This window comes from Asterias rubens, chromosome 12, assembly GCF_902459465.1.
Source record: "Asterias rubens chromosome 12, eAstRub1.3, whole genome shotgun sequence".
Classification (NCBI taxonomy): domain Eukaryota; kingdom Metazoa; phylum Echinodermata; class Asteroidea; order Forcipulatida; family Asteriidae; genus Asterias; species Asterias rubens.
Window position 1 is genome coordinate 7,494,070 of NC_047073.1, and position 15,264 is coordinate 7,509,333.

A 15,264-nucleotide genomic window follows, 5' to 3' on the forward strand; every position below is an offset into this window, starting at 1 on the left:
AGTTGGCGGAGCGCCGGCATGTTTATCCAGAGGTTGCTGGTTCTAATCTCACTCCAGAAAATTGTTCATTGTTAAACCCAAAATCAACTTTGAGTGATTTCAGTTTTCAATTTCTTATTTATAGAGCATGATTGGTGAGTGGCAGCCGCCTCCTGATTGTGATATCGCAGGTCCTCAGAAGAACAATGCGGTACTCGGTCACATCTTGGCTCGGATCTTCAGTATCGTCTCTCCACCCACGGTAAGCCTGAGATTTTTTTAATCTCCACGTCTTCCCTTTGAAGGGAAGTTACTTGTTTGGTAATTGTCAAAGACCGGTCTTCTCACTTGGTGTATCCCAACATAAGCATAAAATAACAAGCCTGTGAAAACTTGAGCTAAATTGGTCATCGAAGTTGCGCGAAAATGATGAGAGAAAAAACACCCTTGTTGGACAAATTTGTGTGCTTTCAGATAAGAATAAAATACTTCTGGCTAAAAGTCTTTTATTATTTTAGTGAGAAATTAACTCTTTCTCAAAATCTATGCTACTTAAGAGGGAGTCGTTTCCCACAATGTTTTATACTATCAACAGCTCTACAATGCTCGTTACCAAGTCAGTTTTTAAGTTAATAATTGTTTTGAGTAATTACCAAACGTGTACCTTCACTTTAAAGACCCGCTTGAAAGGAGACTGTTCCTTGCTGGAATTTATAATAGTTTCAATCAATAATCAAAATTTTGCTTAGTTCATGTTACTTCATGTTACTATGCACAGACATTTGGAAAGTGAGACATGCGGAATACTGCAGTTAACAGGGCAATGAAATTTTGGCTTTGGTGCCCAATTTTCAAAAGTATGTAAGCAAACAAATATTGCTTAGCCAATTTCTTTTCTAAGCGAAAATTGGGTCGCAACAACATCAAATTTATGGAATAACGGCTAATAACATGATTCTGCTAAGCAATATTTTTCTGTGCTTGGCAAGTTACCGGTTTTATTGAAATTGGGCCCAGCTCAGTTTCTTTCCAAGATGATGCAGTGCATTTATCAATTCAATTTAATTTGATTCATCTATTTGCAGCCACCCCCAGTGGCTCCAGAAATCCCACCCTTCCCAGTCAAGGCTTGCTTCCTCGGCAAAGCATTCACTGGAAAATCATCTGTGGCTGCCAGTTTGGCTGATGGTAAATCCTTTATATCTCTGTTTTTATGTTCTACTTTTTTTGGGAGCTGGAGCAAAAGCAGCATTCAAATTGGGTTGTTAAAGAATTACCATGCTCCAAATAATTTTTAGAAATACACACATGGTTTAAAGGAACGTTACAGAATTGGTAAGAAAACAAAATCGTGAAGATCACAGATTTACATCAAACTTACACGGTCTAATGATGATGGTAGTAGAAAACATCCCTTGAAATATTTCTGCTTGAAATGTCATATTTGATGAGAAATAAATAATTTTAATTTTGCGTTTGGAGTTTATCGCTCAGTGAGCGTTTTATTAATTGTTTTGTTTGCATCAATGTCATACAAAATGTGCAATCGGTTTTTCACTATTTTCTCGTCACCCAGACGGCCGATCGGTATCAAACTTCTACAGGTTTGTCAGTTTATGTATGGTGAATTACAAAAAGGTACTTACACTGCCAGCAACTGTTTTGGTAGCAAAACCAATTCTGTAATGTTCCTTTAATAGTTTGATCTTTGATGAAACTGGTGCTTGCTTGCAAATAAACACTTTAGGAAAACACAGATATTTAACTTCCAATAAGAACCTGGATTTTTATTAAAGAAAATAGATCAAAATAGATAAGTCAACCATCGAATCCCGGTCGTGACTCTTGTGTCCCTGATCAAGACACTTAACTATAATTGCTTCTCTCCACCCAGGGGTAAATAGGTACTTGTGTGAGGGCAGAGATGGTTCTTGTGATTGATTTAGCCGAGTAGTTCATATTAATGTTGCACAGGCTGCATACTCCCCACCAGGGAGCTGAGATGGTTTAAGGAGTGATTTAAGGCCCAGTGACCAGGGGTAATAATGTGAAGCGCTTTGGGACGCCCTCCGGGTGTGAAAAGCGCTATATAAAAATGAGTTATTGTTATTATTATTATTAACCATCGTGGTCGCTTTTCTGTGATGTACAATGTTGGTGCCCCGTCTGTTCAAATACCTATCACACATGTTTCTTGCATCTTGCTATTATAGAGCATGGCTTAGCTGTTCTGGACGTTGATGAGCTTGTCCGAGATGCAGTAGATGCGTACAAGGCAGGAGAAGTCATGGAGATACCACCTCCAGCTCTCCTGGTAAGCTGTTATTATTAGCATTTTTGCAATCTTCCCTTATTATGCTATGGCATGTCGTGGCTGAATGGTTAAGAGTGCCAGACTCAAGCCGTGGGTCAAATGTCATAGAGCTGCTTAAGCACAAGAGCTGAACCACAACTAAAGGCATTAAGCCTGGTTTATACTTCTTGCAAATGCGAATTTGACGAGAATTTGGGCTTCACAACTCTTGTTTCGCAGCACAACTCAATCCCTGCGAAGTATTTGTTGCGAATATGTGACGTCAACATTCATATCGCATTCGCATCCGCAGGAAGTATAAACCGGGCGTAAGTTGTGTCAAATATTTCCACATGTAGTTAGTATTTTATGTTTATGGTTTTCTTCACCATGGATTCTTAATTATGAGTGTAAGTGTTAGTATCAAAGTATAGCAGTTTCCTAATAAGTGAGATTTTTCCTTTTTATTCAGGAGGGGGAACCAGTGGAGGGGGCAGAGGGAGAACCACAACCAGTAGTGAACATCTCATCAAGCAATGAGCTCGCCTCTGGGCAGCCCAGCACCCTTGGAGATGGTGAGTCCAAAATAGTTGTTGGAATTCAATTTCAACTTGAGATTTCCCTCTTGCAAAATGTAATTTAAAAGTAAATGTAGAGGTCTATTGAACAAAGAACTACCAGAACAATAATTATATGAGGTACAATGAAATATAGGCAAATATTAAGTTAAGCTTGTGGCTATCTCAATAAGCCTTTTTGAGGTATGGCAGACACAATGCTACAACACTGTAAAGTTGTGGTAAATTTGTGCGTATTGACCACTAGAAATAGAACGTGTGTTATTCTGTGAAGTGCGCATTTTAGACGACACGGCGATTACATGTAAACCTAATGACCACAAACATGGTGAGCGTGGCATCAGTAGCTGCGTGTGACTCGCGCGTATCACGTCCGCCATACCTCAAAAAGGCTAATGAGTTTGCTGCAAGCTCAAGCGAGCTTGCAATGATTTCTGCAATCTATGACTGTTTATAAAAGTCCACTTTGACATGTTTTTGGTGGTTTATACAGTAAGAAAAGGATGCTGGTTTGATATGCCGAGGCTTGTAGTAATCAGCCTCTCATGCCTGTGGACAGACGGAGACATTAAGATAAACTTTGCCCCAATCAAAGCTTAAGTCCATTCAGAGGAGCTGAAAGTAGGATTTGATATTCCTCTTAGAACACTCTAGACTGTAGTTTGTTTAATATTTCTTGTCAATTAAAAATGACAGTTATAACATTAGGATGTTTGTTGACGATTTGTTTAACTTTTACTTTCAGTCACTGTGATACCAGCCACTCCTAACTCCATGATTCCAAGCTTAGATACCAAAGAAAAAGGTTTGTACAATGTAACTACAATGTCATTATTTTTTATCCCTGATGCAAATTTAACATCTGTTATATATCGTTGCGGTACCCGCTGCCAAAACATAGGATTCGAACTGCCTCTAGCTACCAGGCAATCTCGGTAGTCTTGTTGGTACAACACTGCTCTAGAATTGCAAGGGTCGTGGGTTCGAATCCCACCCGAGTAACATGCCTGTGATATTTTTTCGCAGGACTCGGGGAAAGTACTGGGTATACAGTGCTAACACACATCGGTGTACACATGTTTTGGTAAAAACCAAAAGTAATGTTTTTTATCCCTGATGCAAATTTAACATCTATTGTAATTATTTTTGTTTAGCATGGTGAAGTTTTTCTTTATTTATAGAAACCACCTTGTTTTTCTCAATGTTTGACTCATCTGATCTGATCCTCATACAAAAATGACCTGCATGTTGTAAGAATCATATTTATTAAAACTCAATGAATTAAGCTATCGCCCAATTGAACAACAACTGAAATTCAAAATCCTTCTGTTCCCAATATTTTGACTAATGTATGCTAAATGCTGTAAGCAAAGAACCAGCGCTTACAAAAGCATTATGAGTTATTGCTATGTGTGCGTGTGTACTCCATTGGACACTTTCGGTAAACAGTATTGTCCAAGGCCCACACTTCGTGTATATAAAATAACAAACCTGTGAAAATTTAGGCTCAATCAGTCATCGGAGTTGGGAGAAAATAACGGGAAAAACCCACCCTTGTTTCCGCACGTTTCGCTGTGTCATGACGTGTTTAAAATAAATCTGTAAATCTTGATATCGAGAATTGATATTGTTTTATTTGTTTTCTCAAAAAGTAAAGCATTTCATGGAATAATATTTCAAGGGAAGTCTTTCACCATTACCTTCTGTAAACCCTGTAAGTTATTTGTAAATCTGTAAGCTTTTAATTTGTTTCTGTTCAGAAAGTGTCCAATGGCTTTAAAATGCAGATTTTTGCGATAAGCGGAGCCATAAAATTTGGCCCTGATGGCTTCTCTATTCAAAATTCTAGTACAAAAATGTGCTTTGACAAAATTAATGTGTCACTGACTTTCCTAGACAGCATCTTTTACGAAATTATTTTCCAATAGTTTAGCATTTTTGATTTATTCTTTTCTTCAGTTGATGAAGAGAAATCGGAGGTGAGCCGAGATGGAGCCCCAGTGACTGAGAAACTCAAGGAGGCGGAAGCCAGTGATGTTAAGGGTAGCGGCAAGAAACCACCCAGCCCAACCAAGAAGAAGGGACCGCCCAAACCAGAGGTAAGGTCTTCATGTTTTCAAACTCTAAAAATTCATAAAGGGATTCTACAATGGCGAAGAATGACTCTTCTGAATTAAAAAAAACAAACCAAAAAACAGGTTGACTACTACAATTACTAGTGAAAATTTACCTTTGAAAATCTACCATTAAATTCAATTGTGTATTGGACAGGGTTTTTTTTACCATTGGATAGTCAATGGTAAATACTATCAATGGTATACAATTTAAAGGCAGTGGACACTTTTGGTAATTACTCAAAATAATTATTAGCATAAAACCTTACTTGGTAACTAGTAATAGGGAGAGGTTGTTAGTATAAAGCATTGTGCGAAACGGCTCCCTCTGAAGCGATGTAGTTTTCGAGAAAGAAGTAAGTTTACACAAATTTGATTTTGAGACCTCAAATTTAGAGTCTGAAATCAAGCATCTGAAAGCACACAACTTTGTGTTTTTTTCTTTCATTATTATCTCGCAACTTCGACGACCAAATGAGCTCAAATGTTCACAGGTTTGTTATTTTATGCATATGTTGAGATACACCAAGTGAGAAGACTGGTCTTGGACAATTACCAATAGTGTCCAGCATGTCCAGTGTCTTTAACACCATTGGTCTAGTCAATGGTATACCATTGACTAGACCATTGATCTAGACAATAGTATTATTTTGAGAGCGCCCTCACACGATAAAAAATATTGGAATTGGTGTTTTTTTTTCTTTTTGCTGGAAATTAAAATATTTTTAATGGCAGGGAACAAGCAGCAACAAACATTATTTAACTCACGTATAGATTCTTGTACTTTGATTAGTGGAAGACCGTCAGGGTAGTAACTGTCGTATATGAAAATAAATATAGCACTGGAATTTTTTATTTTCCAGGCTAAAAGAAATGTATACTACAACTACATAAATATATGTATTGAGTTAGATATTTTATGCAGGACTATCAAATCAATAATACCATTATTTCCAAATTAAACAGTATGCATAATGGAATGCAATGACAACTTCCTTTGGCCCATGTACTTTGATATCTATAGCCGACTGCCCGTGCCAAGCTCGGCAAGCTGGCCTCCAAGTTCCTTCGCAAAGGTCAACCAGTCAAAGATGAGCTTCTAGTTGAGATCATGGTTGAGGCTGTCAAGTAAGTTCAAATTTCAGCTGAAAATAAATCCTTGTTACGATGTGCAGAGATGAGAACTTTCTGGGTTTGGGTACCGATTTACCTTTTTACTGACACGGTTTGAAGATAATGACAGAATGATGGAAAAAATCTTCCCTTAAAATATGACTTGCTGAGATGCTGTAGTTTTTGAGAAATGAGTAAAACAATGTCACAAAAATTATTTCAGCATGTAAAACAATACTACGCGACTCTCCTGAAAACATTGCCCTGTGGTTTTCACTTTTCTTTTCTTGACTAATGAAGCTGAAACTTTTACATGTAATGTATATTACATACATCTTCATTCACAGTGAGTAGGGATTCATGCCATGGCAAACAAACTTGATCTACCCTTCAAGACTTCGTCGCCACTCTTTTATCCTCTTAATCAAGACTTTGTTTCACTGAATAAAAACAGACGCACCCAAGAGGAGCACGGTTGGATCATGGACGGCTTCCCATCCACCATAGCCCAGGCCAAGCTCTTGGAGAAAGCCTTGAGTGGTTACGACGCCAACGCCAAGCCGTCCCGAGCTAAGCTGAGGCAGAGTCGTCTTGCCCTTGACCCTAACCCACCCAAGGATCCTCCGCCACCAGTCAGTGGTATTGACCTCGTTGTGCTGTTTGAAGCCCCGGATGAACTGGTGTTGAAAAGAGCTGCAGGACGTACATGTAAGCTTGATTTATATATTGGGGTCAAACTTGTAGGGTGTTATGGCCGAGTGGTTAAGAGCATCAAATTCAAGTTCTTGTGGATAAGTCATCGGAGTGTGGGTTTGAATCCTGGTCATGGCATTTGTGTCCTTGAGCAAGATGCTTATACTATACTTGCTTCTCTTCACCCAGGGGTATAAATGGGTACCTATGAAAAGCCACAAGCACCTTACAGGCAGCTCAGGGCTGATACTCCCCAGGGAGCTGAGAAAGATTACAGGAATATTATTGGCCCAATAACCAGGGCACTAATGTAAAGCGCATTGATATGTTGTTTAAAACATGCTTTATAAGAACTAGTGATTATTATTAATTCTCATATTTAGATGCGAGTCAATCAGGGGAGCAGTACCAACAGGAGTTTAGACCCCCTCCAGATGGCAGCTGCACCGGGGTCGGCAAACAAGAGAAAGTCTCAGCTGTGAAGGATGCAGCTCACGATCAAGAACAGATTCAACATCGGTAAGTATTGATAGGCTGTGTCTAAAAAGGCGCCTACACCAAAATGCAAAATGTGTCATCGTTTTTTTTTCCACTATTTTTTCGTGACCCAGATGGTCAGTCGATCTCAAACTTCTACAGGTTTGTCAGTTTATGTATATATGGTGGATTACATAAAGTGCTTACACTGCCAGCAGTTTTGTTTAAACAAAAATCTGTAATGTTCCTGTTTCACTGACAGACTTACAAGCTTCCAGGATTCTTGGAAGAAGTTAGAGAAGTGGTTTGGAGGTTTTGGAATCTTGCGTTAAAAAAAACAAAATTCTGTAATATTCCTGTTTATTTTCTTACTGACAGACTTACAGGCTTCCAGGACTCTTGGAAGAAGTTAGAGAAGTGGTTTGGAGGTTTTGGAATCTTACGCAAAGCGGACGTCGCTTCTGAGCAGGAGGATGCTTATAAGACGGTAGAGGAGATCATGATTGAGACAAAAGAAAAGGTAATAAAGAGACTTTTGTTTTAATGTTGAGTAAGGATGGGACCAAACTAGGTTGTGGCTTAACTGATATTTTGTTTGAAAAAATGCTTAGGAGCACCAGGGCTTTATACTCTCAAGGGAGCTAACAAAGATTGGTGGGATTTTATTGGCCCAATGACCAGGGCACTAGTGTAAAACTAGTTATTAATATCAAATTAAGGACCAGCTAAAAGCAAAACAAAAAGAGAACTGAAGATGAGCAGAGGAGTCGGGGGAGAAAGCTAAGTTACAAAATGATGTTTTTACACTGACACACCGACATGACAGTTGAGGTATGTCTTCTCTACTATCTTCCACTCCAGATCGAGAAAGCAAAGGAAGAGGCAGACAAGAGTGAGGAGGATCTTCTGAAAGCTGCCACCGAGGGCAGTATAGCGGGGACAGTATCAGAAGCCCCTACGACCCAACCCACTGAAGGCATGGACTCGATGGCCACACTGCCTGGTGATGCGCAGGTTTGGACCTCTTTACATTTCTTTTAAGAAATATTTTTATTTAAAAATATCTTACTTATAAAAACTGGCAAAGCATCCTAAAGGAAACATCAGAGCGGACAATGACAAAACGTCTTAGACGCGGAAGGAAACAAATGCAGTCAGGTTTTATTGTTTTTTCATTTGGTAACGTAATATATTGATTATTTTGTTTGATGGTAGCCTGGCGATGGCCTCCAGTCTGAAGCTGGTAAGGACTCTATACCCACTGTAGCACCAGGCTCTCCCAAAGGTTCTCGAGCAGGTAAGGCTGTTTTGTCTTTTGAGTCTGGATGCAAGTTGCTGTAGAATCAGAGAGTAGAAATTATTATTAAAACTGCTGACTTGGTTCAGATATTATTTAGCAATGATCACAAGGGAAACTGGCTGGATAATTTTTAGCTGTTTCGTAGCGAAGCGCAGCGAAACAGCTCTTGTTTTTGTTAAAGTTTTTTTTATTATTATTATTATTTTTTTTTTTATTTGTCTGATTCAGTACTCGCAATTTTTTGCAAAGTTCCCAAGGAGCAATTGCAATGAAACTTTCAGGGATTGAAGGTTATGGTGCAATAATGATCCTAAAGCAAGGATGTCATGATGACCTCATCACTGGTCACGTGACGTCATCTTAAAGGTGTTTTTTGTTAAATGTTTGAAAATCTATATCAAATCAGCCAAACGAGACCGTAGGTTTCTGTTTGCGGGATGTGGTAGGGATAAATTAGGTCTTCATTTTGTTTTGTGTGCGTGACCTCACATGACCTCTACTTCCGGTTGAAACGGGCAAAAAACTGAAGTGCCCTGTAACTCAAAATCGGTAAAAGTTATGAAGTTGCTTTCCAAGGACGTAAGTGTCTAGCAAGGGTGGGGAGTTCAAAAAAAATATTGATGACGTTACAAATTGCAATAGCGCCCTCTAGCGGCAGGTTGAAAACTTGTCAAAATGGACTTAATGAAGATGTCTGTGGTGAAGTTTTTTGTAATCACTTCAAATTTTACACACACGTTAACTGTCAGACAGCCATCATATGTGTGAAGTTTCAGATCAATGACGTCATCGGGGGTCACGTGACGCGGCCTTAAAGGTGCACTTTTTGAACTAATATTACTCCCTAAGTGATTATGCGATCATGTTGAAACTCAGTAAGTTGTTGGATATTGACAAGTTCTTTTGAAATGTGAAATGACGTCATGATGACGTCATCACATGATTTTTTATGATTTTTTCCATTTTTGCACCTTTAAGTCATAAAATGCTATCCGAACATGGTATAATCCAAATTATTTTTTTAAATAGGCTGGATTGGTCATAACTACTTTAATGCAAAGAGAATTTCAAATGAAGTGGAAATTTTTTTTAAATTTTCTTAACGAAACAGCTCTGCATTTGTGCACAAATGCAATTATGTCTAGTTTTATGGTTTTTTTTGGGGGGGGGGGGGTGAACAAAGAAAAATTTACTAAAGCTTGATGTGAACTGAAGACCTCTGGTTTAATGTGCCGGCGCTCTACCAACTGATCTACAACAGATTGAATAGACTCTGATGGCTGTACTGTTTTATGAATTCCATGGATTCTGGCACAAATTATATGTTGAACTTTAAACATTGAGAGACTCTGCTCTTTACCTACATGTACTGTAAGCATATTGTATCTGTTCATAGCAATGAGTTTTCACAATGTTTAATCATTGTACATCTGTTTCATCTATTGCCGAAGCACCATGACTAATGTATTGTAGAATGTAGCTTTATAAATCTATAAATTATTATATTATATTATTATTATTATTATTATTATTATTATTATTACATACTTCATGACAGGCTCAGCCAAGCGTAGCGGGTCAGCGAAACGAGGTTCCCCAAAGCGAGGTAACTCCCCCAAGCGAGGTGAATCCCCCAAACGGGATAAATCACCCAAGGGGAAGAGGGACAGAGAGAAGAAGAAGGAAGGCTCCCGATCGGGGAGTGCCAAGAGATCACCATCGGGGGGGAAAGGTACTTACTTTAGAAGTTCTCACCTACATTTGTTTTCTAGGGTTGTGGGTTCAAACCCATTCAAGGTTACTGTATTTCCCAGGAACTTACATCCTGATGATGACTAGAGCAGGCTAGTCGAAATGTTGAGACAAATTAAGAACTCACTCCATGGTAGTGAAGTTAATAACGAGAAGTCCCCTTGACCAATTAAGCGAAAATAGTAGTCCCGATCGATTTCCAACGTTCCGCCCAGGTAGTAGTTAAAAAGCAGGACAGTTCTTTTCAGAACTAGGAAGTCTCCAGAGTTCTTGAAAATCTAACCCACAGTAGTAGAATATGTAGCAACACATAATCTCAAAAAGCATAATCTACGCAGCTAGTAGATATACACATGGTGTTACCGCAAACCAATATAGATTGATACCTCACCATGCAATGCCACGAATCCCAGACTTGCAAAGCAATATACATTGATACCTCACCATGCAATGCCACGAATCCCATACTTGCAAACCAACATACATTGATACCTCACCATGCAATGCCACGAATCCCATACTTGCAAACCAATATACATTGATACCTCACCATGCAATGCCACCAATCCCATACTTGCAAACCAATATACATTGATACCTCACCATGCAATGCCACCAATCCCATACTTGCAAACCAATATACATTGATACCTCACCATGCAATGCCACCAATCCCATACTTGCTAACCAATTTACATTGATACCTCACCATGCAATGCCACCAATCCCATACTTGCAAACCAATATACATTGATACCTCACCATGCAATGCCACCAATCCCATACTTGCAAACCAATATACATTGATACCTCACCATGCAATGCCATGAATCCCATACTTGCAAACCAATATACATTGATACCTCACCATGCAATGCCACGAATCCCATACTTGTCATTTGTTTATCAGCTTAAATTATCTTTTTTTCATTTAATTTCTACTTATATTAATATCAACGTTTTTAATGCTGAGTTATTTTTTGTTTTGTTAAAAGGAAAGAGAGGCAAATCAGGTTTGTATTCAAGTCAAATCTTTTCAGATTAATTTGTTGATCACGGTTATGGTGACATGGATCTACCTTTTTTTAAACTGCACTTTCAACCACTACTTTGCACTTTCAACAATTCTCATGTTGCAACCACATTTTCTATTTTTAAACTCAATATAGATATAATTGGGACCAACTTAATCTCGGAAATTTGAATACTCACAGTCTATTATAGTTCCCACTTGACTTCATAAAGTGTAATGTTTGCAATCTTTATGGGCAAATATAAATCATTTATTTTACCCACAACTACATAGATTATGCATAAAAACCATGAGCGGTATGCAGGAGTTTGATCAAATTCCTTGATTGGTCCATGAGCTGAACCCTGTAGCTGCAAAGAAAAATTAGAACGCTTATCGCAGCTCAAAAACCAATCACAAATTGCTCTTGAGAATTGCATCTTATGGAACTACCTGTACATGTAGATTCTTTTGTGTTGACTTGGTATGGATTTTACTAACAGTACCAACAGTATTGACAGTTATTGGTGTTTCTATACATTAATTTGTGTTAAACACTGCATACTCAGCACTTTCCCTGTGTCCTGTGAAAACAAAATCTACAGCCACATTACTTGAGTTGAATTCTAACCCACAACCTTTGCACTGCAACTAGAGCAGATGTCCTTACCACTGATCTTGCTAGGAAGCTAGAGGCAGTCTGAATCCTTTTCACAGGACTCTGGAAAGTACTGAGTATACAGTGCTTTAAAATACAAATGATTTTCTTTATCCTCAATCTAAATTTAACATCTATAATTCATCCTTAATTCATTCATTTCAAAACATGTCAAACCTTTTCATAGAAAAGTTACTAATTAAAAGTGCCTTACTGCATGCTGAAGTACAAAACCATCCTTATTCTAATGTACAGTGTAGTGTAATTCATTTTTGGGTTTAAACAAAGAAAAAATAGACTGGAGTGAGACTTGAACCAATGACCTCCGGTGCTTTACCAACTGAGCTATCCAGCCCTATGTTGATGGTCTCCCTATTAGTCAATATCTTTGTTAGTCTACCGGCCAGGCTTCGGACTGATGATACCCAAGCCTACATCCATATGGACTGTAAAGGGGTAACCCTGTTTCAGCCCTAGGAGTAGGTGGCAACGGCCTCTGGAAAAAAATAATTGTAGCCCACACCTTGTGTGTCTGGCGACTTGCATAAAAAAATAAAATAAAAGAAAAGAGTCTGTCAGTCAGAAGCCATATAACCGTAAGCTGCCTTGTAAGCTGCCTTGTAGCCAGGGCTCACACTCAAGTGCCTTGTAGCCAGGGCTCACACCCAAGTGCCTTGTAGCCAGGGCTCACACCCAAGTGCCTTGTAGCCAGGGCTCACACCCAAGTGCCTTGTAGCCAGGGCTCACACCCAAGTGCCTTGTAGCCAGGGCTCACACCCAAGTGCCTTGTAGCCAGGGCTCACACCCAAGTGCCTTGTAGCCAGGGCTCACACCCAAGTGCATGGTACAGCCTGGGAAGCAACAGCCAGGTTCATGTCCTGCTAGCCTACACTCAATTTGTCTTTGAACAAACCCAAAGTATTTCAAACTAACCTTGTAGTTTTTTATTTGATATATAAATTTTTTATTTTTTTTTCCATTCTAAGGTTCACCGAAACGAGGCAAGTCGGGGCGTAAGTCGCCTAAGAGAGAACCCACCCCTGAGCCTGAGCCTGAACCTGAGCCCCCAGTACCCACTGGCCCCCCTCCACCCCAGCCAGGATCTGATGACTGGGTATATGTGGATGAACCTATTGATGAGGTACCACAGACCACTTTATTTCTAGAATTGTATTTGCAATTTCTTTAAAGAAAAAACCCCTGTAATTTACAGCTTGAAATGCCCTGCATTACATGAATTTGATACAGGGCAGTCACTGTTTCAGTGAAGTTAATAACGAGAAGTCCTCACCTTCTGCACAGGTAATAGTTAATAAACAGGCCAATTCTTTTTAAGAACTGAGAAGTCTCCCAAGTTCCGAAAAATCTACTCCACGGTAGTAGAATATAAAGCTAGACAAGTTCTCAAAAAGATCATAACCTTTCTAGCAAGTAGATATACACATGGTGTTACTGCAAACCAAATATACATTGATGCCTCACCATGCAATGCCTCAAATCCCTTAAACTATTAGAGCATTTTCCTATGAGTCAAAGAGTCATGACTTTATTTCTTTAGGACTCGTCTTTAATTCTGTCCTTATGATCTCTTTTTCACTAGGCACTGGCATGTGTCCTAGCTCCCCACTGGGAGAACACTGAGTCTACGTACGTCGCCAGCACCAAGCACATCTTCCATAACATCCGTGAGGAACGTGAGAACATCTACCAGTACTTCTACAAGGTGCGGCGCGATTTTGAAGAGTACCTACGCCGTCCAGACGGCAAGCAGGAGTTTCTGGCCGCCTGGCAGCAAGAATACAACGACATCGCTGAGGATATGCGAGATGATGAGGAGACGAGGTCCGAGCTTCACCAGAGGGTCATGGTGAGTACCCGGGATGTCGTGGTCGAGCGGTTAAGCTCAAGCGCCTTGAGTCTGTTGATTTCACCAAACTCTTCCTAACTTAGGATTAATCTTAGGACTTAGGACGAGAAAATCACAGGAGATGTTGCCGAAAAGTTAAAGTACAAACAAAAGATGGACAATAGGTGTTCACCCACCTGAAATTTATAAATTAATTGCTTATGAAAACTCAGTTTTTTAAATTGTACCATATTTTTGTAATTTTGATTAGGATCTCAAAGAGCAACTGTGGGAGATGTCTGACAGCCGGAAAATTGATGCAGAGACTGAACGAACAGCTGTCATGGAGGAAGGGTGGCTGGAGGATAGACTAGGTCTCCTGACCAACCATTTCCTCACCCTCATGCAGGTACGTACCCATGTAAAGAGTGGCTGGAGAAAAGACTACGCCTTCTTAACAGTCACTTCTTTGTATTACTGTTAATTAATCTACAGGGGGCTGGAAGGTACACGTAGACTAGGTCTCCTGACCACCCATTTGCACACCCTCATGGAGATAACATACCTGTGTAAAGAGCGTCTGAAAGAAAGTCTAGGCCTTCTTAACAATCAGTTCGTTGCCATTGGCTTGTAACTTGCTTTACACTATTTTAAAGAGTGGCTGGAAGATAAATTAAGTATCTTTACAAACCACTTTCTCACTCTCATGCAGGTAATTTACTTTCTATGGTTTAATACTGTTAAAATAAACGTAAAAACCTGAGAATGTACTTTAAAGGATAGATGATTTTTCTGTGCATCATCGGATCAAAACACCTAACTTTGTTGACTCGCAGTGCGAGACAGATCGCTACCAAGACACTCTACGCCTCTTGAAGGATTACTACCAGGGTATGGAGGGCAAGATCCCAGAAGAATTTGACACCAGCTTCGTCCGTATCCCGCTCATCGATCTGTCTACGGCCACGGAGAGGCCAAGCTCGGCACCGGCCAGCGCCGTGGCCAGCGAGACGGTGGTCACCAGGGCCATCACACCGACGACGCCGTCTGCCAAGGGGAAAAAAGGAAAGGAACCTCCACCGGAGGAGGTGAAGGACGAGGCGGATGAGGAGAAACCAAAGTGAGTGAATCCTCCAAAATACTACGCGGGGTATTACTTCAGTTTGAGGGATTCTTGATGTGTGGGGTTGAAACAGTACACCTTTAACATTAGGTAAAGGTCACTGAAACCTACTTGAACAAAAATTGCAGTATAGATTTCTTTGTTTTTGTCACTGTTTTCAATGCATTTCTAATGGTTGCCAATGAAAGACAATATATTTTTTACAATCTTTAACATGAGACCTGTAAAAACTTTCACAAGAACTTTATCAATTGGAAAAGGAATTACTGGATTTGACGTTGAAACCCCTTCAGCAGGTCACCAACAGCAGAGCAGCTGCCAGCTGA

At 39.7% G+C, this 15,264-nt stretch overlaps 1 protein-coding gene across 2 annotated transcripts in view; it reads left to right on the plus strand.

The window, feature by feature from the left end:
* LOC117297598 (sperm flagellar protein 2-like) overlaps nucleotides 1-15,264 on the plus strand; it is a 43,293-nt gene that overhangs the window by 9,965 nt on the left and 18,064 nt on the right. The window contains exons 12-29 of one of the 2 annotated variants that reach the window (XM_033780711.1): nucleotides 125-241; nucleotides 1,065-1,167; nucleotides 2,193-2,293; nucleotides 2,745-2,847; nucleotides 3,596-3,655; nucleotides 4,810-4,949; nucleotides 5,989-6,092; nucleotides 6,532-6,785; nucleotides 7,154-7,289; nucleotides 7,626-7,767; nucleotides 8,109-8,261; nucleotides 8,463-8,544; nucleotides 10,106-10,279; nucleotides 11,295-11,312; nucleotides 12,956-13,110; nucleotides 13,570-13,836; nucleotides 14,087-14,224; nucleotides 14,652-14,935. In XM_033780711.1, coding sequence (XP_033636602.1) covers nucleotides 125-241; nucleotides 1,065-1,167; nucleotides 2,193-2,293; nucleotides 2,745-2,847; nucleotides 3,596-3,655; nucleotides 4,810-4,949; nucleotides 5,989-6,092; nucleotides 6,532-6,785; nucleotides 7,154-7,289; nucleotides 7,626-7,767; nucleotides 8,109-8,261; nucleotides 8,463-8,544; nucleotides 10,106-10,279; nucleotides 11,295-11,312; nucleotides 12,956-13,110; nucleotides 13,570-13,836; nucleotides 14,087-14,224; nucleotides 14,652-14,935 — 2,531 coding nt within the window. The remainder of the gene's footprint in view (nucleotides 1-124; nucleotides 242-1,064; nucleotides 1,168-2,192; nucleotides 2,294-2,744; nucleotides 2,848-3,595; nucleotides 3,656-4,809; nucleotides 4,950-5,988; nucleotides 6,093-6,531; nucleotides 6,786-7,153; nucleotides 7,290-7,625; nucleotides 7,768-8,108; nucleotides 8,262-8,462; nucleotides 8,545-10,105; nucleotides 10,280-11,294; nucleotides 11,313-12,955; nucleotides 13,111-13,569; nucleotides 13,837-14,086; nucleotides 14,225-14,651; nucleotides 14,936-15,264) is intronic. The other variant, XM_033780712.1, reaches the window with a different exon arrangement.